At 48.2% G+C, this 27,125-nt stretch overlaps 4 protein-coding genes across 16 annotated transcripts in view; 2 read left to right on the top strand and 2 right to left on the bottom strand.

Annotated features, from left to right (window-relative positions):
* Nucleotides 1–155: 155 nt before the first annotated feature.
* wasf3b (WASP family member 3b) lies at nucleotides 156–9,134 on the bottom strand. 3 transcript variants are annotated; one of them, XR_014766374.1, is made up of 10 exons: nucleotides 8,993–9,133; nucleotides 5,347–5,507; nucleotides 3,907–4,041; nucleotides 3,503–3,656; nucleotides 3,084–3,201; nucleotides 2,670–2,851; nucleotides 2,268–2,534; nucleotides 1,649–1,959; nucleotides 470–1,265; nucleotides 156–361 (listed from the first exon to the last, which is right to left on the bottom strand). XR_014766374.1 is itself a non-coding variant. In XM_084703719.1 (10 exons), exons 3-10 carry the CDS (start codon nucleotides 5,477–5,479, stop codon nucleotides 1,108–1,110), a joined length of 1,458 nt encoding a protein of 485 aa, XP_084559845.1. In that variant the 5' UTR covers nucleotides 5,480–5,507; nucleotides 8,326–8,358; nucleotides 8,993–9,134; the 3' UTR covers nucleotides 156–1,107. The 3 variants fall into 3 exon arrangements, 2 of the variants coding, with proteins under 2 accessions (XP_084559845.1, XP_084559844.1); XM_084703719.1 differs by adding an exon at nucleotides 8,326–8,358 and having other exon boundaries at nucleotides 156–1,265; nucleotides 8,993–9,134; XM_084703718.1 differs by having other exon boundaries at nucleotides 156–1,265.
* Nucleotides 9,135–9,773: 639 nt separating this feature from the next.
* cdk8 (cyclin dependent kinase 8) lies at nucleotides 9,774–17,127 on the bottom strand. 4 transcript variants are annotated; one of them, XM_084703533.1, is made up of 13 exons: nucleotides 16,702–17,127; nucleotides 15,024–15,099; nucleotides 14,805–14,915; nucleotides 14,314–14,454; nucleotides 13,490–13,547; nucleotides 13,243–13,374; nucleotides 12,911–13,054; nucleotides 12,384–12,453; nucleotides 12,192–12,264; nucleotides 11,970–12,067; nucleotides 11,651–11,738; nucleotides 11,251–11,415; nucleotides 9,774–10,892 (listed from the first exon to the last, which is right to left on the bottom strand). In XM_084703533.1, exons 1-13 carry the CDS (start codon nucleotides 16,827–16,829, stop codon nucleotides 10,767–10,769), a joined length of 1,410 nt encoding a protein of 469 aa, XP_084559659.1. In that variant the 5' UTR covers nucleotides 16,830–17,127; the 3' UTR covers nucleotides 9,774–10,766. The 4 variants fall into 4 exon arrangements, with proteins under 4 accessions (XP_084559659.1, XP_084559660.1, XP_084559661.1 ...); XM_084703534.1 differs by having other exon boundaries at nucleotides 11,660–11,738; XM_084703535.1 differs by lacking the exon at nucleotides 9,774–10,892 and having other exon boundaries at nucleotides 11,379–11,521.
* A 398-nt stretch (nucleotides 17,128–17,525) lies between these two features.
* Nucleotides 17,526–23,638, top strand: rnf6 (ring finger protein (C3H2C3 type) 6). 5 transcript variants are annotated; one of them, XM_084703530.1, is made up of 4 exons: nucleotides 17,526–17,651; nucleotides 18,898–19,053; nucleotides 19,365–19,487; nucleotides 19,928–23,638. In XM_084703530.1, exons 2-4 carry the CDS (start codon nucleotides 18,906–18,908, stop codon nucleotides 21,793–21,795), a joined length of 2,139 nt encoding a protein of 712 aa, XP_084559656.1. In that variant the 5' UTR covers nucleotides 17,526–17,651; nucleotides 18,898–18,905; the 3' UTR covers nucleotides 21,796–23,638. The 5 variants fall into 5 exon arrangements, with proteins under 5 accessions (XP_084559656.1, XP_084559655.1, XP_084559658.1 ...); XM_084703529.1 differs by lacking the exon at nucleotides 17,526–17,651 and adding an exon at nucleotides 17,660–17,722; XM_084703532.1 differs by lacking the exon at nucleotides 17,526–17,651 and adding an exon at nucleotides 18,195–18,205.
* A 378-nt stretch (nucleotides 23,639–24,016) lies between these two features.
* Nucleotides 24,017–27,125, top strand: part of atp8a2 (ATPase phospholipid transporting 8A2) — a 40,299-nt gene continuing 37,190 nt past the window's right edge. For all 4 annotated transcript variants that reach the window (XM_084703520.1, XM_084703519.1, XM_084703518.1 and 1 more), the window contains exon 1: nucleotides 24,017–24,259. In XM_084703520.1, coding sequence (XP_084559646.1) covers nucleotides 24,217–24,259 — 43 coding nt within the window. In that variant the 5' untranslated portion in view covers nucleotides 24,017–24,216. The remainder of the gene's footprint in view (nucleotides 24,260–27,125) is intronic.

The following is a 27,125-nucleotide window of genomic DNA, read 5'->3' as shown; positions in this document are numbered from 1 at the left end:
GTTTATACACTGGCTTATGGCCTCCCGCCTGGTTCTCAGTTGCCCTGGCAACCCTCTTCTCAGCTGTATCGTTACCGTGGAAACTGCGTCTCCGCGTCAGGGCTGAGTTGTTCCTATGACGATGATGGAACAAAAAGGAGGCGCAGACACAGATCTGTGATGGTTACTACGCCTCGTGTTTTTTTAAATTCTTCACAGGGGTCAAATGTCACTGAGCTCACATCGAAATAGCCATGGTAACCCCCCATCCAATCCGCAGCCTCCTTCCATCTCGCTACGTCTCTGACCACGCCCCCTCAGGACACGCCAGCTCTTGTTCCTGTTCACAGTTTAGAGCGACGAACAGACCTACTGCTAGGACCTACACATTTAAAAACAAAGTCTCGTTGCAATATTACCTTATTAACAAGTGTTTCAGTAAAAATGTTAGAAAAGACAAGCCCAGAGGATCCAGAGGAACGTCCTCTACCTCGGCATTCAGACAGCCCCTCTACTGCCCATGAGAGGAGCTGCTGCTCCCCAGGGCCACAGGGCTGCTCTGGTGACGTTCAGAGCCAGCCAGAGGGAGACGAGTGTTTGCCGGGGTGCACCTGTGAAGCCCTCATGTCTCAAGAGCACACTAAAGGGTGAATGATGCTGAATCCAACATGAGGTTTTAGAGTGGTCAGTATTATTATTTATGATTGGCGCGCGCGCGCGTGTGTGTGTCTCTACAACTGAGCTACTCTCATGTAGGGCATATCAAGAAAATCGGTTAACATTTTTTAATGATTAAACAATTCCAGAATTCTAGATTGCTGTCCTTCTTGAACACCCCCCTAGTGGTTTCAGTTTGGATGTTTCTGATGCAGTTTGGGATGAAGAGGTTTAGTGTCCAAACTCACAGCTAAGCTATCAGAGCTATACACAGGTGCCCAGGACTAAGCTCACGACAAACCAGCCCACGTGTAATTGTGTGTGTATCTTAGGCGTGTATGTAGAAATTTGCAGCAGTGATAAAGTGTGCATTTACAATGTTGAGTGATCGACTGATTGGTTTTGTGTACGTGTACAGGTGTATGTGTACAGGTGTGTGTGGATGTGTGGACATGAGCTTGTCGGCATTTCTTAGTCGGACCAGTCGTTATCTTCCAGTTCAGAGTCGTCCTCAGAGTCGGAATATTCCACAGCAATGCGTCGAGACAAGATGGTGGCCACATCGTTTCCAACCGGCTCCCTCTTCGCCTGCTGTTCCTGCTGCTCTTGAACCTTTTTCAACTGGATCCCTACAGACAAACAATTGACAAAAATAAACAGTTAGTTCTGAGACCCCGTACACTGTCAGTAATTCCCTGGCATATCACCTGTCCCTGTGGAGATCCTGTATTCCGATACACTCGGACACAGATATGTTATGAGATTTCGTGGTCGGCTCGGATTCACAACCTTCCGCGTGTAAACAGTCAGATGGCTGAGCGGTGAGGGAGTCGGGCTAGTAATCAGAGGGTTGCCGGATCGATTCCCCGCCGTGTCAAATGACATTGTGTCCTTGGGCAAGGTACTTCACCCTCCTTTCCTCGGGGGGGGGAATGTCCCTGTACTTACTGTAAGTCGCTCTGGATAAGAGCGTCTGCTAAATGACTACATGTAAATGTAAACAGATATTTACCCATGCGTATGGCTGCCAGTAGGTCACTGCGAGCATCATTGACTGGTCCTGAGTCAGCGGCCACAGAGGACATCTTGGGTGTGGCAGAGTGGGAGGAGCCAGAAGGAGGGGGTGGAAGGACTGGAGGAGGCGGGGCTGCCAGGGATCCGGAGAGGGGTGGAGGGGGCGGGGCATAACCTCCTGCTGCACCCATTGGGCCTGCAGGAGGAAGTGGACCCCCAGGGGGAGTGGCAAAGGCAGTTTGAGCAGATGGGATGAGAGGGCCAGGGGGAGGAGGAGGGGTTCCAGAGTGTCCATAACCCTCCATCATACTGAGACGGAAGAGAGAAAACAAAACCATTAGTCACCCCTAGGATTGTTTTGTATAAAAAAACCTATGTATACATTTGACTACTTTTTGTGGAACTGCTTTGTCATTCTAATTAGTAGAAGTTCCACATGAAACCACAAGGCGGCGACATGTATTCAGATTCCCTAAATAGAACATGGTAGATAAACCTATCCATGCTCATGCCAGGAAAAAGACAGAGAGAGAGAGAGACAGAGAGACAGAGAGACAGAGAGACAGAGAGACAGAGAGAGAGAGAGAGAGAGAGAGAGAGAGAGAGAGAGAGAGTACCTGTAGTCCACAGGGGGGAGAGACATGGAGCCGTTCATGCTCTCAGTAAGAGGAGGAGGGGGCGGGGCCTGGTGTGGCCGTCCCAGGGTCCCGCCCCTGTAGGCCATGGCAGCAGCTCTGTAGTCGTGTTCACCCCCCAGGGTGGCGTGTCCCAGAGCCATCTGGGCAGCCAGGACGCTGGGAGGAGGGCCAGAGTAGGTGTGGGCGTGGCCTGCATGGTTCATGGCACTGGGGTAGTGGAGATCCATGTGTTCGAGGCCATGACCCCTGAGAAAAAAAAGAAAGAGACACACAGAGAAAGCGAGAGATGGAGAGACAGACAGAAATATGAAGTGTTGAGAAATATATACATGTGTAAGTGTGTGATAGTTTGACAGTGTGTGTGTGTGTGTGTCATGGCACCTGCTGTTTGGGGAGAGCGTGCGCTCGGACGAGGCTCCTCGGTGGATGGTGTGGCAGAGGCGATTGTCGGGCCTCAGCTCCTTATCCAGCGCCATCATGTTCCACTCCTGACGACGGTTCCTGGCCTTCCTCACCTTCTTCACCTCCCTCTGCAGGGTGCCGTCCACACAACGCTTCTGCTCCTGTCAGGGGAGAGAGAGAGAGAGAGAGAGCGTGACGATGGAGGGGGGAACTCTCCAAGAGAGATGGAGAGAAAGATGGAGAGAGAGACACAAAGACAGGATGGAAGGGAGAGATGCAGAGAGAGAGAGAAAGAGAGAGAGAGAGAGAGAGAGAGAGAGAGAGAGAGAGAGAGAGAGAGAGAGAGAGAGAGAGAGGGAGGACGACAGCTTCCCTGTCGTCACGGTGACAGACCTTCTGCTTCCTCTTCTCCTTCCTCTTGTCCTCCGTATCCTGCAGCATCGTCTCCTTCCAGAGGTCGAAGAAGTAGGAGGGGTCAGTGTAGAACTTCAGCCCCTCCTTATGGTCGTCCCTGCAGACAACGGCACGTCAAGCACGAGCAGAATCACAATCACAATCAGAAAGGGGTTTTAATCGCCATGAACGTTTGCACAGACAAGGAATTTAATTTGGCAGGAAGGTGAATCTTGAACAGTGGTGTACAAGTCTAACTATACTAACGGTACAAAGTCTAACTAATACTAACGGGGCTGTAAGAATAAAATCAAAATATACAAAGTGAAGTAGCTAAGAGATTTGATATTGTACAAGAGGCATGAAGGAGAGATCGAGGCAGGCCAGAGGAGGTGTGTTAGTGTGGGGACTGTATCTACCTATAGATGGACAGGATGTTGAGGGGCGGAGGTTTGTCACTGAGGTTGTACATCTCTTTGACAGGGACGGGCACGCTGCTCTTGGACACCACCTGCTGGTCCTGCGTGGTCGAGCTTTTGAACGCCTTCCTCATGTTGATGTCCTGCAGAGACACTGGGGCCAGGGAGAGAGCGAGGAACAGAAGGAGAGAAGGAGGACGAGAACAAGAGAAGGAGAGATGGAAAGAGAAAAAGGAAGATTGTGGTTGTGAGTGTTCCTGTGAGAGAAGAAAGCAGCTAGAATTTCATGTTCAGTATCATGTTAGCTATCGATTGGCTTGCCGAAGACTACTCACATACCCATAACCTTGAGTGTGATACCACTTTCCTCTAAAATGACCTTTGATTTTTTAACCTTGACTCACCTTCTTCCACAGTTGAGTCCAGCTGAGTGACTTTGACGGCCAGGCGGTCGATGCGGTCCTGCAATGAGTTGGCTCGTATGTAAAAGGTGTTGGCCTCGTTGAACAGTTCCCCAAATATGTCCTCTGCATGTTTACCTGGAGACACCAAGACAGAAAGAAAGAGATTAGGAGAAGGAGATTTTAAAAATACACAAAAGGAGAGATATAGAGTTGACAACCAACACAAGCATTGTACACAAATGTGCAACAAAAAAAAAGTATATGAGTGTTAATAACAAAGTCAGGACAAAACAAATAACCACACATACACACACACACTTGTACACAAACTTACAAATATCTTAGTTGCTATTTTTGTCATCAGTTATGACAAGAACAATATTTAGAGGAAGGAAGGAAGGAAGGAAGGAACGGGTTGTAAATTCTAGGATCTGACCCCTGCTCAGTGTTCTGGCAGAGACATTTCCTCCTATCCATACACACTTCCCCAAAACCAACTGCTACAACACACACACACACACACACACTGCCTGCCCCTGGTTCGGCCCTCCAGGCCTTTGTGGCCCGTCATTTATATTTAACCCACACAGCTGCTGCTGAAAGGCCCACTCCCACTACAGGAACTTAACAGGCAGAGACAGACAGGGACAGGGAGGGAGGGAGGGAGGGAGGGAGGGAGGGAGGGAGGGAGGGAGGGAGGGAGGGAGGGAGGGAGGGAGGGAGGGAGGGAGGGAGGGAGGGAGGGAGGGAGGGAGGGAGGGAGGGAGGGAGGGAGGGAGGGAGGGAGGGAGGGAGGGAGGGAGGGAGGGAGGGAGGGAGGGAGGGAGGAAGGGAGGGAGGCTGGGTACACACTGGGTTATAAACACTTTGTCTAATGGAGTTACAGTATTTGAATCAATAGAAAACGACACATACATGCACAAACGCAAACACATTCACACCAATACGTACACACATACACACACATGCTCCCACCCTTTTATGCACACACACAAACAAACTCACAGCCAAGTCAACGTCAGTCTTACTAGAATACCCAAAAAAGGATTACAAACTCCCCCATCTCGTGTAGCACTGTAAGCCTCCTCTTGACCCAGTGACCCTTGATCTCATTACCCGGGCAACATGACTGGGAGCAGAAATCAATCCAGACTCACGTCAGTCACCATCACACTGGCCTAATGTGACAGCTTCATAGGATGGTGATTTATTTTGGAGAGTATTGGAAAGCATGATCGGGTTGGTTGAAATTTATGGTAGAAATCTAAGTGGGAAAGAAAACCCATTCTGGGTCTCAATGTCCTACGATCAATAGAAATACATCCAGAAAGATGAATGTGTGAAAATACTGTGTGTGTGTGGTTGGGTGGAGGGGTGCAATGGAAGGACTGTGAGTGTGTGTGTGAGTGTGTGTGTGTGTGTGTGAGGCGTGCTCCTTACTTAAACTGCTCAGCTGACGGATGATGGAGGAGAGAGTGTTGTTCATCACGCACTCCAGCTCGCTGTCGATGCCGTCCGGTAGCTCCCCCCGACAGAGGTGCCGCGGGGCGATGTTCCTCTTCACTAGCGGCATGGTGACGCCTCGCTCCGCCACACGCGCTCTGCACGGGAAAACAGCAACACATCCTCACGCTCCAACACTCACAGCGTACAGTACAGACACTGTAAATCCATGCCTGTTTATTAAAACACACACGTGTGTGTATACACATACTAACCCCGTGGACTAGGCATTAGAATAAGGCCAACAGTGTGTCTTGTCAGTGCCAGAACACAGAAACAGCCAAATAGCAGAGAGATTAAAGGTTTTAGGAAAAGAAGCTGCAGCTAAGTTAATCCTATCCATCCTTATCACTTCTCCAGATGGTCGGTCAGTTTAGACACAAACAGTAAGGCACATTCACACACACACGTGCACATGCACACGTACACACACGCACAGACACACACACGTACACACAATTGTATTGTATTGACGCAGACACCCACATACAAACACATAACAATGTTCTTAAGAACAGACATACACTCCCAGACCAGACCAGACCCACACATACACAGACACACAGACACCCACCCACACTCGGTTGTGATTGGTCATAGAGAAAACAATGATTGAACGCGCTTCCTTGATGACTGACAGAAGAGAGGTCAGCGAGTGGACAGGGAGTCTGATTGGATGAGAGCACGACCGAGCAGTATGGGATGAAAGTGGAACCCCAGGGTGCATCAGAGTGGCCATCTTATCTCCCTCTCTTCCTGCATCCTGTTTATGAGACGTCCACCCAGCTCCTGCTTCCTGTTCCTCACTATGTCACATGTCCATTTCCTGTCCATTGAGAGCGCTAAAACAACACCATCACAGCTCAAGGAGCAGCTGGAACAGAACCACACACACAGAACACACACGCACATGCATTCAGAGAGAGAGAGAGAGAGAGAGAGAGATAGATAGATAGAGAGAGAAATAGAGAGAGAGGGAGGGAGGGAGGGAGGGAGGGAGGGAGGGAGGGAGGGAGGGAGGGAGGGAGGGAGGGAGGGAGGGAGGGAGGGAGGGAGGGAGGGAGGGAGGGAGGGAGGGAGGGAGGGAGGGAGGGAGGGAGGGAGGGAGGGAGGGAGGGAGGGAGGGAGGGAGGGAGGGAGGGCCTTGAACACCTAGAAAGAAAATCCCCAAAGGCCGGACTAGTCCTCAGCTGGTTGGCCTGGGCCCACTAGCTTCCCCCTTCAGTGACAAACCAAACGAGGGGACAACAAAGGAGAAATTACATCATCGTCTAGCCCTACAAAGCACATTGAAAGCCATCAATTAGGCCTGGCCTTAAAGAGATAGCGCTGATTTGTGAATTCAACCAAATTACAATTTGGAAATCTTGTAATTACATCAACATTTAAAACATCTATTGTTTGAAATGTGTTTATTGGCTCACTGCATGGACCAGGAAGTTACGCAGTGCCAGAAGTTTGCGTGTTCTTGCTTTTGTCTGGAGAAACAATCACATCAATGGGGCGAAATAATTGCGGGTTTCAGGCAAATGAGGAGGGGGTGAGGGAGGAGGGGGTGAGGGAGGAGGAGGTGAGGGAGGAGGAGGCGGGGCTTAGTCTGGGTGTTACTGTGTGAGAGAAGGCTGATGAATGTGAGTCAAGGAAACTGAGGCTGGAAGGGATGTGTGAATGAGGTAAGAGAGAGAGAGAGAGAGAGAGAGAGAGAGAGAGAGAGAGAGAGAGAGAGAGAGAGAGAGAGTGAGAGAGTGAGAGAGAGAGAGAGAGAGAAAGAGAGAGAGAGGAAAGAGAGAGAGAGACATAGAGAGAGAGAGACAGAGACATAGAAACAGAGAGAGAGAGAGAGAGAGAGAGAGAGTGGTGTTGGGGGAGGGGGGACAGAACAGGGACCTCAGGGAAGCCACTGAAAGGTTCCTGGGACAATGGAGCTCCGTTCACACGGCAACAGCCGAGTGCTCCCATGCATGCCTCCCCCCTCTCCCCCTCCCCCCAGCCTTCTTTAAGGCCCATATTCCCTGTGAAAAGAGAGCACTCCAGGCTTTACTCAGAGAGAGACAGAGAGAGAGGTAAAGATGGAGTCAGAAATGATAAAAAATAAATAAGTATGTTCCATGCACAAAGTAATATCTGCCATATGTGTATCTCTCTATCCATCTATTACAACACAAAAAAATGACATTTAGTTATCTTATGTGTGATTGGTCCTCTCTCTCTCTCTCTCTCTCTCTCTCTCTCTCTCTCTCTACTGCACCTCTCCGGTACACACTCTCTCATAAACACAGACTCATTCTGCGAGTCTGTCAGACACACACTCTCATAAACACTGAGTCACTCTGCGATTCTGTCACACACACACTCTCATAAAAACCTAGTCATTCTGCCGTGCTCGCTGTCAGCGTCTCAGATGGACCATTAGCTGCACATTTTGCGTCCCATCAGCGGAACTGACATCCTTTGAACTTCACAAGGGAGACAACCTGACGCTATCCTGGGAGAAATGTACTTCCTGTGTCTCCAATTCACACACCCCCCCCCCACACACACACACACACACGCACACACACACACACACCACACACACATACATACACAGAGGTGGCTTTTACTATGGACGCTGGAACTCCATTACTGTAAAGTCTGAACCGAGCGATTTTATACATTTATGAACCAAGTACAGTCTCTCGTGCATCTTACGGAGCTGTGCTTTCGTCCTGATGCTATGAATATTGCAAGATGCATTACGTCAGGTTACACTGCCCTAAATATGACAGCACACCGGCTCATAATACACTGTCTTACAATCTCTTCATAGAAAATGTTAACTCATTGATTTTCAAGTTGCTTTTTTAAAAGAAAAAAATCTACTAAATGACAGTTTGGATTCAATTGTCTGACTTAAATTTTCCCTTTAATGCTTACCACCACATTTGATGAACAGTGGTGGTGTTCCATCTGAAACGAAAGATATTGTAACTTAAATTACATTGATTTTGGGCTCAGCAATTGGACGTAAAAAAGTTAGGCTACAAGGAAAGACTACATTGTTTCTACATTCTTGTTTTCTACGTTTCTACGTTGGTGTGGCACTGTGGACGCTCTTATGGTATAGTTAAACACACACACACAAATGATGACAAGAACAATCAATCAAAGTTCCGCACCGTCGCATCCCGTTACTGACTGGTGACCCACATTTATTTACCAATGTCAGTTCCCATCATGCATTCGCGTATTTAATACACTGTAGTTTACTTATTTTCTTGCTAACAAAAAAGCATCAAGTGCACCGTGGGCTACACGTTACGTTTATTTTCACTGATGACCAGCTTCGGCAGACACGCGTTGCCTCGAATCTCCCCTAAAATATGTATTTTAGATGGTTCAAGCGTATTGACCACAATGACTAGTTTTAAACCCCCTGCATCCACTGGGGGTCCACCGGGGCCTTATGTCCAGCGGTCGCGTAGTAGTTCATTTGGACTCAAACAAATCAGGTTGGATATTGCCTAATTCTAGAAAAACCCCAATATTTTTTATAAAATATTTGGTCTTATTTACTGTTAAAATAGTATGATAAAACTCTCACCAGAGATCAGATATTTAGTAGATTTCCGTTCGTCCTCATGTCCCGTTAGATACTCCTATTTGCGCTGCCATCCTGTGTCCCTGGCCGTCTGTCCACTCCGAACAATTCACTACGGGGCGGGACCTTTCGCCAGTCACCACCAATCGACACTACACGACGGGGATTTAATGAGCAGAAAGCAATCTCTTGGTCCAATTACATCTCTTTAAATAGATGACTGACGGCTGGGTTTCCCATCTTCAGTTGTGCCAGGGATGGGAAGGGCGGGGTTTCTTTTTCGGGTCCGAGGCTAATAGGGTGGATAGTTTTATGCAATCGGGTCCCCTTACCGAGCTGGCATGCAGTTTTTTATTTATTTTTACGCGTTCTGGGGACAGGGGATGTACTCAATACTTTTAAATGACCCAAACGATCCACAACAAATATCCATCTTTGGCTAGATTCAGGGAAGCTAAACGACACGTGGTCGAGCTTCATTTGATCATCTGGTAGGCGAATATCTGCCACCTCCATCACTGGGAAGTAGAACTGGGTGCATGGAAGCGCAGAATTACACGGGATATCATTGCTCCTATTCCGACAAGCGTGTGACCCATATGGAAAATAAATTTATATATTTGCGATCCCGAATATAGGACTGAGATGGGTTCCATTAAGGAGTTCTATTCCTGGAGAAAAAAAAATACGAAAAAGCACCCACTTGCACTTACTCCTCTATCCACAACATCCCTCTTCCACATCACAGACCTAATTAGGTGTACAAAAAAAAACACTTAAAATATTGTCGTTTTTCCTCTTTTATTGTCAGGATACTTGCTTCATGTAAAATATTTCAATACAATACAGTACAATGTTTCATCTGCTGTCCTCGACAATTGGTTGGTTTTGTCATGAAGTTCTAAGGCTTGCCAACAGTGAACGACTGCTGACCACATCAGCCGATTTCATTCTCACCATGAACACAGAACCAAAAAAACAGATTAAATTAGAAACGACTAAAATCATTTTTTTTTTCTTTTTTTTTTCCCTCTTTTCCTCGTTCTTGCAGTGGGTGCCCCACATGCTCCCAGCATGCCCCGGTCAGCAGCTGCGTTCGGTCAGCAGCTGGGTACGGTCCCCAGCGAAGGCCCTTGTAGAGGCAGACAGACAAGACACACAGACAGACAGGAGGACAGACAGACATGAGGACAGAGGGATAGGCACTCTGTCAATGCCGTGAGTCACATAGCAGCTTTAGTCTCATCCAAGCTTCAACAGGAAAAGGGGAACCGGCTGGGTAGAGTTTTGGTGGAGGAGGCGAGGGGAGGAGGAAGGAAGGACAGGAGGGAACGAGGGAGCGGGGGGGGGGGAGGTGTAGGGTACAGGAGGACAGGAGACAAACCCCCCCCCCCACCCCCCCTCCCCCAAACGAAGTCATCTTCATTTGAATCTGTTGCAGTGGAGTACCGGCTATGGAGATCTGTCTTCTGAGGGTCACAAATGAATGTGGTTATGACGCACGAGTGGAGAGAAGCTGACAGCATCCTCCTCCTCCTCAGCCTTCCTGGTCTGGGCTCCGCAGCACTGCTGGGTCCAGGCCGTCGCCCCGCTCCTCTCAGCCTCCACACGGCCTGCAGGGAGGGGCCCCCTCTGGGGTGGTCTTGGCGGTAGTAGGCTGATGCCATGAGTAAAAAGAAAAGAAAAAACCCTACTCGCACATCCCTCAGTACATTCTCCACAGAGTGGGCGTGCTGGCGGGGGAGAGGGGGGCGGGTGGGGGTCCGGGTGAGGGGGGTCAGTAGCGGTGACTCTGGTGAGAGTACTGCGGAGGTTGCTGGGACGTAGACGAGTATCCCATGCTGTTCTGGGGCAGTGATGTGCTTGGTCCTGGATTCTGGTAAGCAGCATGGGGATTGGAGCGCTGAATATGAGAGAGAGAGAATTGATTATAATAATGGATTGTAATGAATTGAACATGCCAACATCAACCAGATTAGGTGCCGTGTGTCCTACCAAACGCATCTATCAAACTGACACACCATGTCAATAACGATTGATATACACATCATGTTCTTCTGTTAATCTATACGTCAATACAAATCCCAATAGTTTGGCTTGTGTATACACACACACACATCAGTGTACATATTTTAAAATGTTTATAATGCTATGCAATTTATATATTCCCTTTGTGATATTTAAAGGATTTAAAAAAAGTGACCCAACACCCAAGACTGTCTTTCTTCCACACAGTGTGTGTGCTTCCATATGCCCCACACCTGGTAGTCTGAGGTCATGATGAGGCCACTTGAGGTAGTGGTGGGCGGGACCACTCGCACCTTCTTCAGAGGAGGGCCCTGGGCGTGGCTGTTGTCAGGGTTACCGGTATGCCCGGCTCCGTTGGTGTGGTTATTAGCCTGCTGCTGCTGCTGCTGCTGGTTCTTCTGTTGATTCAGAACCACACCGACACAAGCCTTCATCAACCGTACACAACCGCGTACAGAGATTACAGCACAAGACCTCCTTACACACAGCCTATTAAAAACCCAACTACAGGAAGAAAAAACAACAAAAAAAAAGAAGACAAATACACAATTTTCCGTTAGGTAAATAATAACTCTGCAGAAAAGTTGTTACATAAAAGAATTGACGGTGTGTTATGAGGTATGAGGCACACACATTTCTTACTTTATCGGCCTTGTCCTCCGGCTCCTCCTCCGTCAGAAACTCTCTCTTGGGGTAGGGGATCTGACAGCCTGCGAACACACTGCAGACAGCCACAAACAGGCTTAACATTCAACTACCAACACAACGCTTTTGTTTACCGTCAACAACGCCCAGTCGAGTTTGTTTACTCTGTCCAAACTTCAAACAAGGCAGTTTGCACAGGTGGACATTGACATTAAGTCCACATGACATGTTTAGCTCCTGTCACACAGCCATGACACATTGTGCTCTCTGTGTGTGTGTGTGTGTATATGTGTGTGTGTGTAGTTACTCTGATGTTGGCAGAGGTTCCTCCAGGAAGTAGGAGTCCTGCATGGCTTGCTCAGATGTGATCCTGCGGATGGGGTCCATAGTCAGCAGTTTCTGCAGCTGTGGGGAGGAGTGGTTGATAGATTTAGATTATCATACAGGTTCAGGGGTTCGTTTTTTTTACCCGTCTTCATTTCTCACTGCCATCGGCTACCACTTGGGTGTACTTATTGTTGAGACTTACCAAGTGGAATGCTTTGCTGTCCGGTTTGACTTTGTGTTTTTCCATATACTTTATAAGGCTGCAGTTTGTATACCTGTGATACCGATGGAAAATGTTCAGCAAGTTTGGATGAATTGAAAACAAATTAAAGTCTTGGAAAACTACACACAGACAGACAGAGAAAGGGTCACACACACCCACACACACACTCACGTGTTCCTTCTGAAATCTTTCATCAAGGTCGAGTGTTCTGGCATCTTCTTGATGTCCTCCCAGTCCTTATCTGTGAACATCAGGAGATACCAGGATTACCTCATGTCAGGTCAATTGGAGAGACAGATTGCCTTGGCTCAGAAGCCAGAACTTAAATCTAACCAGAATCTCTCCCTAAACATTCGTTTCATGCACCAGGAAGGAGACCTAGTGAAAACCAGGCCCATACACAGAATGTATGTTCCTCTGTCCTGTTCTGGGTTCCTCTGTCCTGTTCTGGGTTCCTCTGCCCTGTTCTGGGTTCCTCTGCCCTGTTCTGGGTTCCTCTGCCCTGTTCTGGGTTCCTCTGCCCGTTCTGGGTTCCTCTGCCCTGTTCTGGGTTCCTCTGCCCTGTTCTGGGTTCCTCTGCCCTGTTCTGGGTTCCTCTGCCCGTTCTGGGTTCCTCTGTCCTGTTCTGGGTTCCTCTGCCCGTTCTGGGTTCCTCTGCCCTGCGTGTCAAGTTTAGCAGGACATCCAGAAGTCCTCACCTGCTGGGAAGCCCATGACGTTGAAGATGCGGTCCAGCTGGTCGTGGTGGTAGGGGTTACTGGTCTTAATGTCCTCCTGGCGACAGTGGAAGATGGGCTCAGAGGTCAGCAGCTCTGCAAAGATACAGCCAATCGCCCAGATGTCTGAGGAAGACAAAGTGACCTTTACATTTAGCAGACGCTCTTATTCAGAGCCACTTACAGCAAGTACAGGGACATTCCCCCCCCCCCCCCTGAGGCAAGTAGGGTGAAGTTCCTTGCCCAAGGATACAACGTCATTTTTGCACGGCCGGGAATCAAACCACACACACACACACTTCTATGAGTCTCACCGATGGCTTTGGTGTAATGCCTGGCCCCCAGCAGCAGCTCTGGTGCTCTGTACCAGAAGGTGACCACAACAGGGTCCAGGTCTGCTAAAGGCTTCAGCGGTGAGTTAAACAGACGTGCAAAGCCCATGTCCGCTGCGGAGAGAGGGGAATCAGTAACCAACAAAATAAACACAAATAAAATGCAACTTTTAAACAGAACAGGAGGTGTGTAAAGTGTACAATGCTGTGCTAGGAGAATGGGTCATACCAATCTTCACCCTCCCCCTCTCTGGGCCCTCTCCCATCACTAGGATATTGGCAGGTTTCTGAAGGAGAATGTTACACGTTAGCATACGGATATGTACTTTATCCTATGAACGAGATTGACAGGTTGTTATTAAAGATTACTAGTGGTTTGGCACCGCTGCTGCTACATGGTTGGGATTTCTGGTACAGTGAAAATGTCAGATCCTGCCCTCTAATGGACGAATACGAGACATCAGCCTCTTTAGAGAAAGCCCCAAAGGGCCTAGCAATCTGCAAAAAGCCTAGCCGCATAACAGTTTGAGAAATCTGTTTTACCAACTATTATATTTATTTCTAAATAGATAACATTCCTTGCAGTAAGCCTCTACTGTCTTATGAAGCAAAAAAAAAAAAAAAAAAAGCATATGTATACCGAGTCTGTCAAACACCAAAGTAAAACTAAATTCTCAAGCATGCGCTTTGGTTATGAGTCATAACGAACATCAGTGTAAAAGCAGTCTTTTGAAAACCGTATGACCTAAGGAACTTTCTGGAGCATAGTTGTCCAGAGTTTCTCGCAGCACTTTTCAGTTAAGGCGGTCGCCTTAGCAACACACGCAATATCCGCCGTGTTACTCTGTCCTGTTTTCCTCCCTCTCATTCCAAAACGCCAGTTTCCCTTCTCGCAGACCACATAAGTCTATCGCACAAACTAGTCTTGTCGTTCCCCCGTCCCCCCCGGTCTGACGGCAAACCCCGCCCTACCACCTTAATTAACACATTTTCTGCGGAAAAACCCTGGTTGCCACATGTTAATTGACCTGCCCCCTCCCTCGACAGTCTCACCAGGTCTCTGTGGAGGACCCAGTTGGCGTGCAGGTAGTGGATGCCGTCCAGGATCTGGTAGAGCAGGGACTTGACCATGCCTCTGGGAAGCTGCAGGGGCTTCTTATTGGCCTTGGAGGCTCTGTGGAACTTTATGATGTGCTTTGGAGAGAACAGAGAAACCCTGTTCATTAGGGTACGCAAGTGTGCGTGTGTGTAATTGTGTGTTGATGCGTGTACACCACATAGACCAGATAGGGTTTGAGAGGCTTTCTGAAATTAAGTGGAGGATGTTTGTGGAACACTGGGTTAGGGTTCAACCTAAGCAAAACCCATAAAAATCAATACATGCCCATTTGGGTCTTTCTTACTTCAAACCAGATGACAAACGTAAATAATTGTAAGCAAAAGCTTTAATGCAATTCATCTACATACAAAAGTGGCATGGAGGCTTCTTTCCATGGACAACAGTGGAAAGATCTGTAAAGAACCAGGTGTGTGTTGTGTGTTACCCAGAGGTCGTGCTCGGCGTAGTCGAACAGCAACCAGACTTTGCGGTCTGCATGTGACAAGAACACCTTCTGCAGTGAGATTACGTTAGGGTGCTTCAGCTCCCGCAGCAGCTGCAACACAACATCATGAATACAAAACTTTATTACAACTGACGGGGACACGACAACAAAGAACATGGTGTTGTCTATATTTGGACATGTATATAAGCAAATACTCACTGCAATCTCTCTGCACGCCGACATGGAGATGCCTGTGCCTTCTATTTGCTTCAAGGCATAGTCCTTATCGTCCTTTCTGTAAGCAGAGAAGGATATGGCCACCTCAACACAACATACTACAATTCCCAGGAGGCCTAGCTACCTGTCTGGATTCAGACAGCTGGCAGGAGTGTTGTGGGTTCCAAGAGGGAGATTTCAAATCATTGAATTACTCCTGGATTTATGTAATCGACCTCACCTCCAAGCCCCAGTAGAGGGGAGAGGAACCCGGCCATGTGTGGCAGATAGTGAGGGGCTGCTTTGTTGGAGCACTAGAGGAATATTGATGGATGATACACTGAAAAAGACTGCAGGGCCAGGCTGAAAAAAACCTTTCCTCTTTTCTAGTCATAAACTGCTCTCTTTGCCTCTACGGGCACTGTTTAACTCCTGGAAAACAAATTAACTCAGAGAATCTTGTAAACAGCAGTCTCCTAAGGAGAACACAAACATCTTTAAACACTCGGGCATCTTAAAATGTGGTTCAGGCCGCCAGTAAGTCTGGGCTGTGGTGAAAGGCTTGGTGGAAAAAATCTACCTAGATGGGCTGAGACTGATCTGCTATTAAGAGCACAGATCCACTCACTTGAGACCAGATTATTCTTTTCAGACAATAAGAGACACTCAAATACTTGTACACAATACCATTTTAGACAGACTCCTGAATCTTATTTGTAGCAAAAGACATTGTGTGATTGAGTTCACATGGGGCAGTATAAGTAAACTGACACGTTATTGGTTTGATACATTTACAGTGCTGTAACCTAAAACAATTACACATTCTTACGGTTTAAAAATTGACAAATGGGCCATTGCCACTTCCTTATAACTAAGCAATTGTCATGCATGTTTGTCAAAGATAAACATGATTACACACTTGATTGAACAAAGAGCTGCAAGAAAAATATTAAATAATGGCGAATCTTCCTGAAATTGTCTACAGTGAGGCAGTATTTACTGTCACTACGACAGAGCAGCCCGCTTGACTAAACATCACCCCCCACATTCCCTGCCAGCAGCTATAGTAGCCACATTACATAGGCATACATCAACTGATTTTACATAGGGCTTCTGTTGTTGGAGATCACACATCACAAATTGAAACCTATACAGTAGAATTAGGAGCCTGGGTCTGTTTCTCCCCCCCCCCCCCCCCCACAAACACACAAACACACACTGCCCGCACACATACAAACAGGTGAAGTATAACAACATCCCGTGTTATTCCATCGCTGAGCACAAGCCTTTCAATACGCTGTCATTTTAAATATGAGCAACGATTACAATGGCGATATTTGCTGCTGAATTTGTCGAGCACACTGCACGGCCAATGACACGGGGCTTAGCAATTGATGTCAGTGCTCTTCACAAGACAGACAGCTTTGTCATGATGCTGCTTTTGCATTAGCCAAAGAGCTCCGCAGTCCAGGTTATGTGACGTGTAATATTCCCCACTGGATTCCTAACAAAAAAATCCACATATTCTATAAATTAGCTTCGACCAAATTAGGTATATTTATACGACGAATGTCTTTCAGAGACTGAGTCTAGAGAAAAGCTGTGGGCGACACAATTGGGAGTTTATAGGAGACTGACGTAGTTTTGCGAGCTACTTGCAAGGCCTTTGCTATCAACTCACCCATCTTTTCTCTTTGCTTTATATACATGACCGTATGTGCCTCTTCCCACTTTGCATCCCTCGTATTCGAAGAGGTCTTCGACTCGCTCTCTTTCTCCGGTCAGCTTCACTTTAAAATCATAGTCCATTTTCTCTGTTGTTTTGGTAAATTATCCTCCCCTTCCTTTTAAAGCGCCGCTTGGGAGGCAACTTACTTCAACAACCCCGGTTTGTAATCTAAGTTGCCTTCCCTTGCGTCGCTCTGTCCTCAGTCCAGTTTCCACATTTAACAGTTTAAATTATCTGTTGGTACAAATGAAGATACACAGTACTTGAAAAACCAGATGAGATAAGAGATAGTCCTTTCTCTCGTATTATCCTGCTACTGCGTTTGTCAACCGGTATTTCACTCGGGAGAACGGCGCAATTGTGCACGGCACTGTCGCAAACTGCCGTTATTGCATCCACCAGTAAAGAAAATTGTTGGGGAATAAATGGTTGAGGCGCACCACGTGGATTTTAACTCTTTGTAATACGTAATGGGATTTAATAAATGTACATCACACTTTTGAACTTAAAATATGACAGTGTAAATGCATTTCCAAATATAAATATGTTTCAATATAATATCATAATTATGATGCAGACGGTGTCTAATAGACGGCACCAGTCAATTCTCACAAAGAACATGTCATAAACGTGAATGTATGGTTTGATATTAAATCAAATTAAATTATTTATAGCAATTTCCCCATGAAGTCAGGATACGTTTGCTTCACATACTATTGTCTGGAGATCAACATTTAGAAAAACAGCAGCACCATTTTATTCCACTGAGAGGGATAGGAACCAATGCGTCCCTGTTGACTGCTCTTCGGTTGGTGTTAGCTGTCGCACTGTTGGTCCCATCTTGGCTACATTGTAGATCGGAGAGGAGAGCGAGCCCGTCCATATTACAGCTGCTGTGTCAGGTACCAAATACCTCTAAATGGCGTTGTCATCTCTTCATATTCACAACAGAAACATTTCCTGGTTTATATGCGTATGCACTTTATTTGTGTCTTTAAACTAAATGGATTACCTTGTTAACATCTATTAAATAGAGGTTCCCTTAGCATAGCTCACTAGTGTGGGTAATGTTTGCTAGCTTCACACTAACGTAGCTAGCGCAGCTGCCGACATTAAAGCTGTTAGCTGACATTAGCTAACAAATGCGTTGTTCATTCAAAATGACAGCTCGCAGGTTTAAAAGACAGAGCGACTGTTGTTTTATGGTAGAGGCGGGGCTGAAAAGTGTAGACAACATTTACTGCATTTTGTCGTTATATGTAAGTGATGATTCTTTGTCTTCTACTGTCGCGTAGTGCGCTTACATCAAGCCCGATTGCTCTATCATGTCCCTCCCACCTAGTTCAATGATTGGGCACTGAACGTGTCTGTAATAATTCCCATGTCGGTGATTGGTTAGTAACTAGGATGACGCGGTCAGTTTTCCTCTGCGTTCTTCAACATGGCCTACTGTATGGTATGTTGAAGAGAGACGGGATTACTGTAATGTTAGCTTGACAACGTGTATGTTTCTGTTAATATGTTAAGTTGAGGACACGTTATATGTATGTAGCTTACACAGAGTAGTATGTTAAATGTTACGGTGGCATTAAGGCACGTGAATGAATCAATGAAGTTAGCATTGCTAGCTGTCAGAATTCGGGAGGTGAGCTAGCTAGTCCTGCTAAGGTTTGCCATGTAGAGGATTGCTAGCTAGCTTGCTTGATTTTTTGGCATGTCGGCTTTCACGACCTCTTTACTGTCCATGTATTTCAAAATGGATGGCGTTCTTGGCCCGTATTGTTTGTTCACTGACAATGACATATCTCATTTAGAAGACTACCCAACTTGACGTCGTACCACCCACAATATTGCCGTTCTTTGCTTAACTGTGTATAAAATCTTGCCTTGACGTAGCACGGAAACATTGTATATGTGTTTGAAAGCATCTTGACTTTATAACAGCAAGTTGGATCTGCGTAGGCTTCCACCATGGTCATCATGTGACTTTGCAAGCTTATCAGTGAGATTGATACGCATGTTGAGTCACTTTCCAATATACTGGTTCAGCCAATGGCGTCAGTTCTTGCGCCCGTTTAAAGGTGATTAAATCAGTGCCTCCCCTGAAGTGTTTTTCAAATCGCCGACTGACCCCCTCCTGTATGGCAGCGGTTTCCATGGTGATGGACCCTCCTGGTGGGCGAGATGAGCGGAGGAGACAGGCGGAGCGTCTTCGACGGGAGGAGGCGTACTATCACTTCATCAATGAGCTGAGCGAGGAAGAGTACCGTCTAATGAGGGACAGTAACCTGCTGGGCACACCTGGTAGGGTTACCATGACCACCCAAAAAGCATCTGCTCACCAATCACAGAACCGCAACCCATTTAGCGTTCACGTCGAAAACAACACACCACACAGAGTCTCTTGATTGGACCCGATACCTCTAGAGAGTCTGACATCCTACACATGCTGTTTTCCTACCCAGTCAGCACTATGACAAAGCCATGAGAGGGCTCGTATGAATACTGGGGATTTTGGAAGCAGGGATGTCCTGCAGGGGATGTGTCCTGATGGGGGTGGTGTCCTGATGGGGGTGGTGTCCTGATGGGGGTGGTGTCCTCTGTCTGTTCTCCAGGGGAGGTGACGGCAGAGGAGCTGCGGCAGCGCCTTGACGGAGCGAAGGAGCGCGTGTCGTCCCAGCCCCGCCCTGAGCCACGCCTGCAGAACCCTGAGGCAGGAGAGGAGGAAAGCAGCAGTGGTGAGGAGGAGGAGGAAGGTTGAGGAGAGAGGGGAGGGAGGAGGAGGAGGAAGGTGGAGGAGAGAGGGGAGGAGGAGAGAAGGGAGGAGTGGAGAGGGAGGAGGAGAGCAGCAGTGGTGAGGAGAAGGAGGAGAGAGGGGAGAGGGGAGGAGAGGGGAGTGGGGAGGAAGAGAGAGGAGTGCAGGAAGGAGGGGAGTGGGGAGGACAGCGGGGAGATGGAGTAGGAGGGGAGGGGAGAGAGGGGAGGAGGAGAGAGTGGAGCGGGGAGGAGGAGAGAGGGGAGCGGGGAGGTAGAGGAGGCTGAATAGGAGCAGGTAGACTAGGTTAGTTTACAGTGTATAGTATTTACTCAGATAAGGCTTTATTCCTTATGGGTGGAAGTATTAGTTCAGCAAGGTGGTGTTGAGTGAGTGTGGTAGTTCATGACGTGTCTGTTTCAGGGGCTGCTGAGCCAGGAACGGAGACCTCAAACGGGGACTCACTGCTGGAGTGGCTGAACACATTCCGGCGTACTGGCAACGCCACCCGCAGCGGGCAGAGCGGCAACCAGACCTGGCGCGCGGTCAGCCGCACCAACCCCAACAGCGGGGAGTTCCGCTTCAGCCTGGAGATCAACATCAACCACGAGCAGCCGGAACCAGGAGAGCACAGCGAGGCTCCCGACCCCACGGAGCTGCCCCTTCCCCCCTCATCCACGGCCTCAGCCTCCATACGCACTGCCCCCTACACGCCCCCCCCCCGGCCATCGCCCTACACCCCCCCAAGGATCACTCCCTACCCCTCGGCACGCCCCACTTTGAGTAGGAGGGCTCAGACACGGCGCACTCGCAGCAGCACCACCCCTCCTGTCACCGCCCCACCCCCCTCTACCCCTGTGGCCCCTGTCACCCCGGCTCCAAGAAGAGGTGTGGCCTTGCACCTCCCATCCACCCGTCCCGTTGTGCCCCCTAGCCCTCACAATCCGAGTAGCCTCTCTCTGCCTCAGCCCCCCAGAGCAGCGGTGGCAGAGGGGCAGGAGGAGGCGGCTGCTTCCCCAGACTGTCCCCGCGTGGCCCTCCAGGCCGGCGGCTCCCCGGGGCCGCTAGCGGGTCGGGAGCCACGCAGCAGCAGGACTCGATCCCGCGGGCGGATCCGCAGGGCGACCGCAGGGGGCGGGGCCTCCTCCCGGTCGTCACGGCGAAGCCGGTCCCCTCTGCAGAGGAGCCCCGCCCCCAGCGTTGCCCTGCCCCCTAGTGGCGGCGGCGGCAGCAGCAGCTCCAACGCCCACACTGCCGAGCCTGGCCTTGGAAACCCCTCTGTTCCCATAGCGACAGCGGAGGCTGCGGCAGAGCCGGCTCCTCTGACGGAGCCGGTCCCCGAGGCGGGGGAACAGGAGGGTGAGTCGCACGTGGCCGGCGGAGCGGGAACAGGCGTGCGGCGACATCCCACCATCATGCTGGATCTGCAGGTGAGGCGGATCCGGCCGGGGGAAAACCGGGACCGGGACAGCATCGCCAGCAGGACGCGCTCGCGGGCCCGAGCCGCGGAGAACACCGTCACCTTCGAGAGCGACAGCGGCGGCTTCCGGCGCACCATCTCCCGCTCGGAGCGGGCCGGGATCCGAACCTACGTGAGCACCATCCGGATCCCCCTGAGGCGCATCAGCGAGACGGGCCTGGGGGAGCCCAGCTCCACCGCCCTCAGATCCATCCTGCGCCAGATCATGACGGGCTTCGGAGAGCTCAGCTCTCTCATGGAGACGGAGGCCGACTCGGAGAGCGCCGCGCCCGCCCACCCCGACCCCAATGGCGCCAACGTCACAGCCACCGCGCAGGCCTACCGTATCCACAGCAACGAGGGCATGCTGGGCCACGTGGGTGCCGTGGGGGCGGAGCCTGTGAGGGAGGGGCTAGCGGGGGCGGTGGTGGAGGAGGAGGGTCAGGCGAGGTTAGGAGGGGGCGTGGCCAACCCCATCGAGGGCCGGCCCACTAGCAGGGACACCAATAACCTGGTGGAGAACGGCACGCTGCCCATCCTGCGGCTGGCACATTTCTTCCTGCTCAACGACGAGGAGGACGAGGAGCACCCTCGCGGCCTGACCAAAGAGCAGATCGACAATCTGGCCACTCGCACCTACGGCCAGGCCAGCTTGGAGGGTGAGCTGGGCCGAGCTTGCAGCGTCTGCATCAACGAGTACGCCCAGGGCAACAAGCTGCGCCGTCTGCCCTGCGCCCACGAGTTCCACATCCACTGCATTGACCGCTGGCTGTCTGAAAACAACACCTGCCCCATCTGCAGGCAGCCCATCCTGGCCGTACACCAAGACTGACCCCTGAGCCCGGCACCACGTCGCCCCCTGCAGGCCTAACCGAGCATGCCCGAGTGGGCCGTGCATGTACATAACGCTTTCATGTCTTCATTTCATTGAGAGATATCCGTCGTGTTCCAGCTGTAAAAGTAGAGCCACAAGCGGGGAAGAAAAAGGAAAAAAAAGACTAAAACAATAAATGCAGAGAATTAACAAAGCTTTATTTTTTTAGATTCCTCATTTTGTTTTCAGCACTTTTGTTTTTAAGTTCTTTTCTGGCATTAATGTTTTGGGGGCCTCTGTCATAATGCTTTGGAGCTCTTCTATGTTAACAGATATCTATGTTAACAGATAGCACTAATGCTTCAAGGAGCTTCACTCTCCGCTGCTGACTAGTCTCACTGACTCTAACTAAGCCTGATCCCTGTGGGGTGTCATCACAAACGGACTACAGCAATCGATCTCTGGACTTGATTTGATCAAACCATGTAAATACAAGTCACCGCCACCTGTGTGAGAGGTTGAAGTTAAGGTTCGTACGTTATGGCAGTAACAGAAGAAAAAGAAGAAGAAAAAAAAATGTTTTAAAGCTCTGACATCTTTCTTTTAAAGTGTACTCGCAGAAGTTTACCCATTTTTTTTTAAAATAGTTTTTTTGACAGCAGTTGCCTCGTTTTTTTCTATTACACTTTTGATTTTACTTCCAATAAGCCAGTGGTCCATCAGAGTGTGTTGCATTATTACTTGTGTCTTCCATAGACACACATTAGACAGTGAGGGGGGGTCAATGCAGAAACATGGGCAACACTCATCAAAACTGACACACCCCTAGAAAGCTGATGATAATCAAGTATCTGGTGAGGGCACCGTGCAGAGAGTCCCTGTGGTAGACCCAGCCTGCTGGGGTATGGTGAACAGGAACGCGCACGATAGAAAAGGAGCAATGCAATAACACACAAATTGGGGGGGGGAGGAAGGAAAAGTACAGTTTTGTTTATCTGTTTGTTTACACCACGTAACCCTGAGAAACGGAGTGGCACCTCAGAATGTCTCCGACCGAGAGTCTTGCTCCTCCGGTCCCAGTCCTGAGTCAGCACCCTGCTCAGACGTGTGTGTGTGTGTGTGTGTGTGTGTGTGTGTGTGAGATTGAGCCCCTGACAGACATGCCTGCAGTGTGTCTCTAAGAAGGAAGACAGGAGCCCTGGGGCATCCAGGGACTGGAGCCTTGGTAACCATAGAGCCCAAATTCTCTTGTTCTCTTTACATTGATTTCCAGGAAAATACTATTTTTCTGAGAACCTTTCACCTCTGATGTTCAGTCTTAATGCATAAGATATCTACCCTTTCTATCCTGATTATGACCGCACCCTACACACACACACACACCTCGGGTTCCTCCCTGTGCAGGGTCATTGACACCAATGGGTGCAGTATTCACAACAGCTGGAAGTATGTTGTCCGACCTATAAGGTTTGGTATTGCTTTGAACCTGTGTGTGTGGGTATATATGCATTATTATAAACGTGTGCACACGTGTGTGTATGCGTTGTATGATAGATCTGAAGGAAATGACTAAAAAGAATGTCCCGATATGGTTATCAAGAAGCATCCATTACCTGAATGTCTCATCAGATACAGTTGGAGAAGGCCAACCAATTCAGAAGTGAATATTTATTCTGTTCCTATTTAATGAGATAAAAACAAAGTTTGAAATATCAATATGTATTATGTTATAATGTGATGAGATTAAAAAAAATCAGTTAAGATGAATATGTATTATGTTACTATGTAATAAAAATAAACACATGGGTTTTCTTCTCTGCTACTTAACAATGGAATTAAATACAGCTTTGTTATGCCTGGAGATCTGGGGACTTCATTTCCTGTTGTTTAGCTGTTAGTGTGTGTATTTACACTGCATGTAATGAATGTTCCTTTGATTCTTTCAGGGGCCAAAATAACATGCCTTGTTTTTCCAATAACATATTCCAGCCCAGTTTCTCTTGTTTTAAAAATATATATTTTAGATGAAATAGTCTACATTTGTTGTTTTTTTTTTTATTGTAGGTTATCGGTGTATGGTGTATGCAGACTTGATGAGTTCAGTAACCTCTGCTAGTCCAATTATAGATTATTAAAGATATTACGTAACCTTTGACAATGGGGGATCGTGACTGCAAAGTAGCTCTAGCAGTCGATAGGACCATCGCCAAGACACGAACGCGCACGCACGCACTCATCACACCACTCGCGCGCGCCAGTCGCTGAGCCCAGCCAGCGCAACAAGCTAACTCCGATGTCTTCAGACCAACCGACGATGATCCGTTTCCCAGCGACCGCCTTGTCAGAGGCCCGCATTTCCCCGCTGTGTCCGTGAGTCGTGAGCATGCCATCGACCCGGTCTTCATCTTCCAGCTCGATAGACACCCTTGTAGCACCAGGATGTATTTTAACCGGAGATCGAAGAAAATCCACAGCGAGGGAGGTAAGCACGAATAGTGGGGGCGACGATGTGCCCTCCACCGAACGCCCATCGGATCTGAAGTGACAAGACGTGTGTCGCGATATATTTATAACAGTTGTGTGGCTCAATATGCTAACCTCACGCGTTCACACTGCGTAGTGCACGTTTAACGGTTATCTGAACAGTTATGTTTGGACTGCCTTGCTGAGCCAGGACTGCGGCACGGGGGCGGTGCAGACTTGCGTCGCTCATCGCGCCATCATATGCGCACACATAACCTTGTTATTATGGCATGGACAGTATAGGTACAAAGTAGCTAATTCACAAGTGTAGACTGTCAGACGCATTTCTCCGACCAATGTATTGGTTAGGTGTTGCAGGTGCAGCGGAAAACGAGGTGCGATGTGTTATGCGCGCTCCCGTATTTTAAGGGTGCAATGCTAATCCCTATTACATTGTGTTATGATCAAAGCCTAAACGATGAGGGGGGAAAGAGACAACCAAGCAGACAAACCATATGAGCTTTCTGAAGTGCGACACATAACACCATCTCTAGGCTATGTCTTAAACACCACGTGATTCTTTAAAGAGCTCTATTCTAAGCCCATCTCAGTATATGTCCATCAGTTTTCAGGACAGCGAGGACAGGCGCCTGGTCACTGAAACTGTTTAACCGAGCTGAATCTAAGCCTTCACCGCATCGAATAATTAAGCTACTGCTAAACACGTCACTTTGCTATCCGTTTATAATCATATACAGGCCTAGCTAGATTCCTATGTGGATGCGCACGGGTGCCAAAACGAGTCCCAAAAGTTATCCCATGTGTTGACGTCATGCACATGTGCAAGCGGTTTGTGCAGCACATCCCTCCCACTGCCCAAGTAACTTTTTAAAAGCTAAACTACAATTGGACATTCGCACTTCCAACGCATGTGAACAGGGGATTTAATGATGCATGTGGTTTTAAGTGTACAATGACAGTCATAAATGAAACAAAGCCTTCTTATTCAGTGCAGGCCTGCTTTGACGGCGATGACCAGACGGCATTGATTGACTCCGTGTTGAGTGTAAAATATTGGGCTTGTACTGTCTTTGGATATGTTACATTTATGTGCTTTTCCCTGTAGCTTTTTTCTTTCCCAACACTACGCACCGACCGAGATGCAACCTGCTTTTTTTCCACGGATGGCGGGAATAATAAAATATGTTTCAGTTTATTGGCGGAGTGGGTTTAAAGAAATGTTATAGGTTGAATTAATGCTGCGGAAGTTGGAAGAGGTCGGTTTTGGACGGATCACAGCTGACTGGGGCGATTTTGCATCAATCCACAGGGTTTTTTGTTTTTTTTGTTTCCGGATGTCTAAAGGTTGTCCTGGAAGACTGTTGCACGTGCTCAACGGTGCGCGTGGGTCAGCTGTTCCACAGGGAGTGACTGGCAATGCACTGTGGGGCCGTTTTGCCGATGTGAATACGCTAACCCTCCAGCAGTTTCCAGAAATAGAAAGTGGGGCATATTGTCGGGATTTAGCCTACAAAACTGGGCGAGTATCCTCGCGGTAGCCTAACGATCCCAATTAGACAGAATGACAACAGCGAAACACCATTACGACGCTTGTGTAGGCCTACTTAATAGAACACTCGTGGTCAAGGTTGCCGATGACAGGCCATTTTCTGAGGGGCCGTGTAGGTCTTAAGCACATTTTGATCGCGCAACTACAGGTGAATTACTCATGCATAGGCTAAATACTGAGTAAACCTATGCACTCCCACGAGGGGCCGTGTATGAACTCGTGCAACTACAAAATAATTGTTCTGGCATACTCTGTAAACCTATATGCAAACTCAAATGTGAAGTTATACCTACTCCTGATATGTAGCACGTACACAGATGATAAACACTCGCTTATACTGTTTCTTACCTCTGAAAAGACGTGCAAAAAAAAAAAAAGTTATAGCCAACATTCACAACTGAATCTGTTGAATAAGATAACAAAAATATAAAAAGTTTATAAATATGATTATATTGTATGTTTTCAAATGTGTAAGTAGGCTATACGTTTTTCTGTGATATATGTATGTGTGCTCTTACATGTGGATGCGTGTGGTTTTCACTTGTTTACTGATGGTCATACAGGTATTTGGAAAATCATAGGTTCATACCTTCGTTTTTAGACTTGGGTTTGGCTCTAGATTAGAGAAATTTAACTATGTTATAAGGGCAGGAAATTACTGAAGATGGGACCTTCCCATTTCAGGACTGCAAAACTCTCAATTCCCATCTTAGATTCAAAACAACAACCCTCTTGGGAGTGTTACAATGTCCCCCCTGGGAATCCATATCCTACTCTTTTACTTGACTATTAAATCAGATTCAATGTAATTGCAGCCCTTTGACATGAAATATCATAGGGCTTGACCTTTGCTCATGGATGTCAACACATGAGTGAGGTCTTCCTCTCACAGTCACTGCCCTGCCCTGCCCTGCCCTGCTCACTCTGCCCATACACATCACAGCTTCTCTTTAGCTTTTATTCTGTAATCCCTCCTGCTTATTTATCCTAATCACCCATGGTGCCACACCCCCCTGTGTGAGTGACGTCTGTCATCCCAATCTGTCTCACAGACACACACACACACACACACGTGTACACAAAGAACACTGACATACACACTCAAACAGGAGGTGACAGCAGATAAGGGGAAACCGTTAGACAGACAGAATGCAAATTTACAGGTTTTATCATTTACAAGCTTGAAATGTGAACCTGGTGAAACCACATCATTGATAAAGGAATATTCAATCAGACATTACCTCAGTGTCATCTTCCAAACCCAATGTGCCTGCTATCTGCTTGGACGGTATAGCAAACTGAATAGCTTCAGTGT

Source organism: Hypomesus nipponensis, chromosome 8 (assembly GCF_054491055.1).
Source record: "Hypomesus nipponensis isolate SF chromosome 8, ASM5449105v1, whole genome shotgun sequence".
Lineage (NCBI taxonomy): Eukaryota > Metazoa > Chordata > Actinopteri > Osmeriformes > Osmeridae > Hypomesus > Hypomesus nipponensis.
Note: the sequence above shows the minus strand (reverse complement) of the source record. Positions and strands in the feature narration are given on the sequence as shown.

Bases quoted from the DNA above. Each gene is read 5' to 3' on its own strand.
- rnf6 (XM_084703528.1), top strand. From the start codon at position 18,767: ATGTTGAGTCACTTTCCAATATACTGGTTCAGCCAATGGCGTCAGTTC. The intron at 19,054-19,364 runs GTAGGGTTACCA...TCTGTTCTCCAG, and splicing joins TAACCTGCTGGGCACACCTG to GGGAGGTGACGGCAGAGGAG. The intron at 19,488-19,927 runs GTGAGGAGGAGG...TGTCTGTTTCAG, and splicing joins AGAGGAGGAAAGCAGCAGTG to GGGCTGCTGAGCCAGGAACG.
- cdk8 (XM_084703533.1), bottom strand. From the start codon at position 16,829: ATGGACTATGATTTTAAAGTGAAGCTGACCGGAGAAAGAGAGCGAGTC. The intron at 12,068-12,191 runs GTAAGTCTCAAC...TCCTCCCCACAG, and splicing joins ACAGCAAAGCATTCCACTTG to CTGCAGAAACTGCTGACTAT. The intron at 10,893-11,250 runs GTGTGGGGCATA...TCTCATATTCAG, and splicing joins TCATGACCTCAGACTACCAG to CGCTCCAATCCCCATGCTGC.
- wasf3b (XM_084703719.1), bottom strand. From the start codon at position 5,479: ATGCCGCTAGTGAAGAGGAACATCGCCCCGCGGCACCTCTGTCGGGGG. The intron at 3,202-3,502 runs GTAGATACAGTC...CGTTGTCTGCAG, and splicing joins AACATCCTGTCCATCTATAG to GGACGACCATAAGGAGGGGC. The intron at 2,535-2,669 runs GTGCCATGACAC...TTTTTTTCTCAG, and splicing joins ACGCTCTCCCCAAACAGCAG to GGGTCATGGCCTCGAACACA.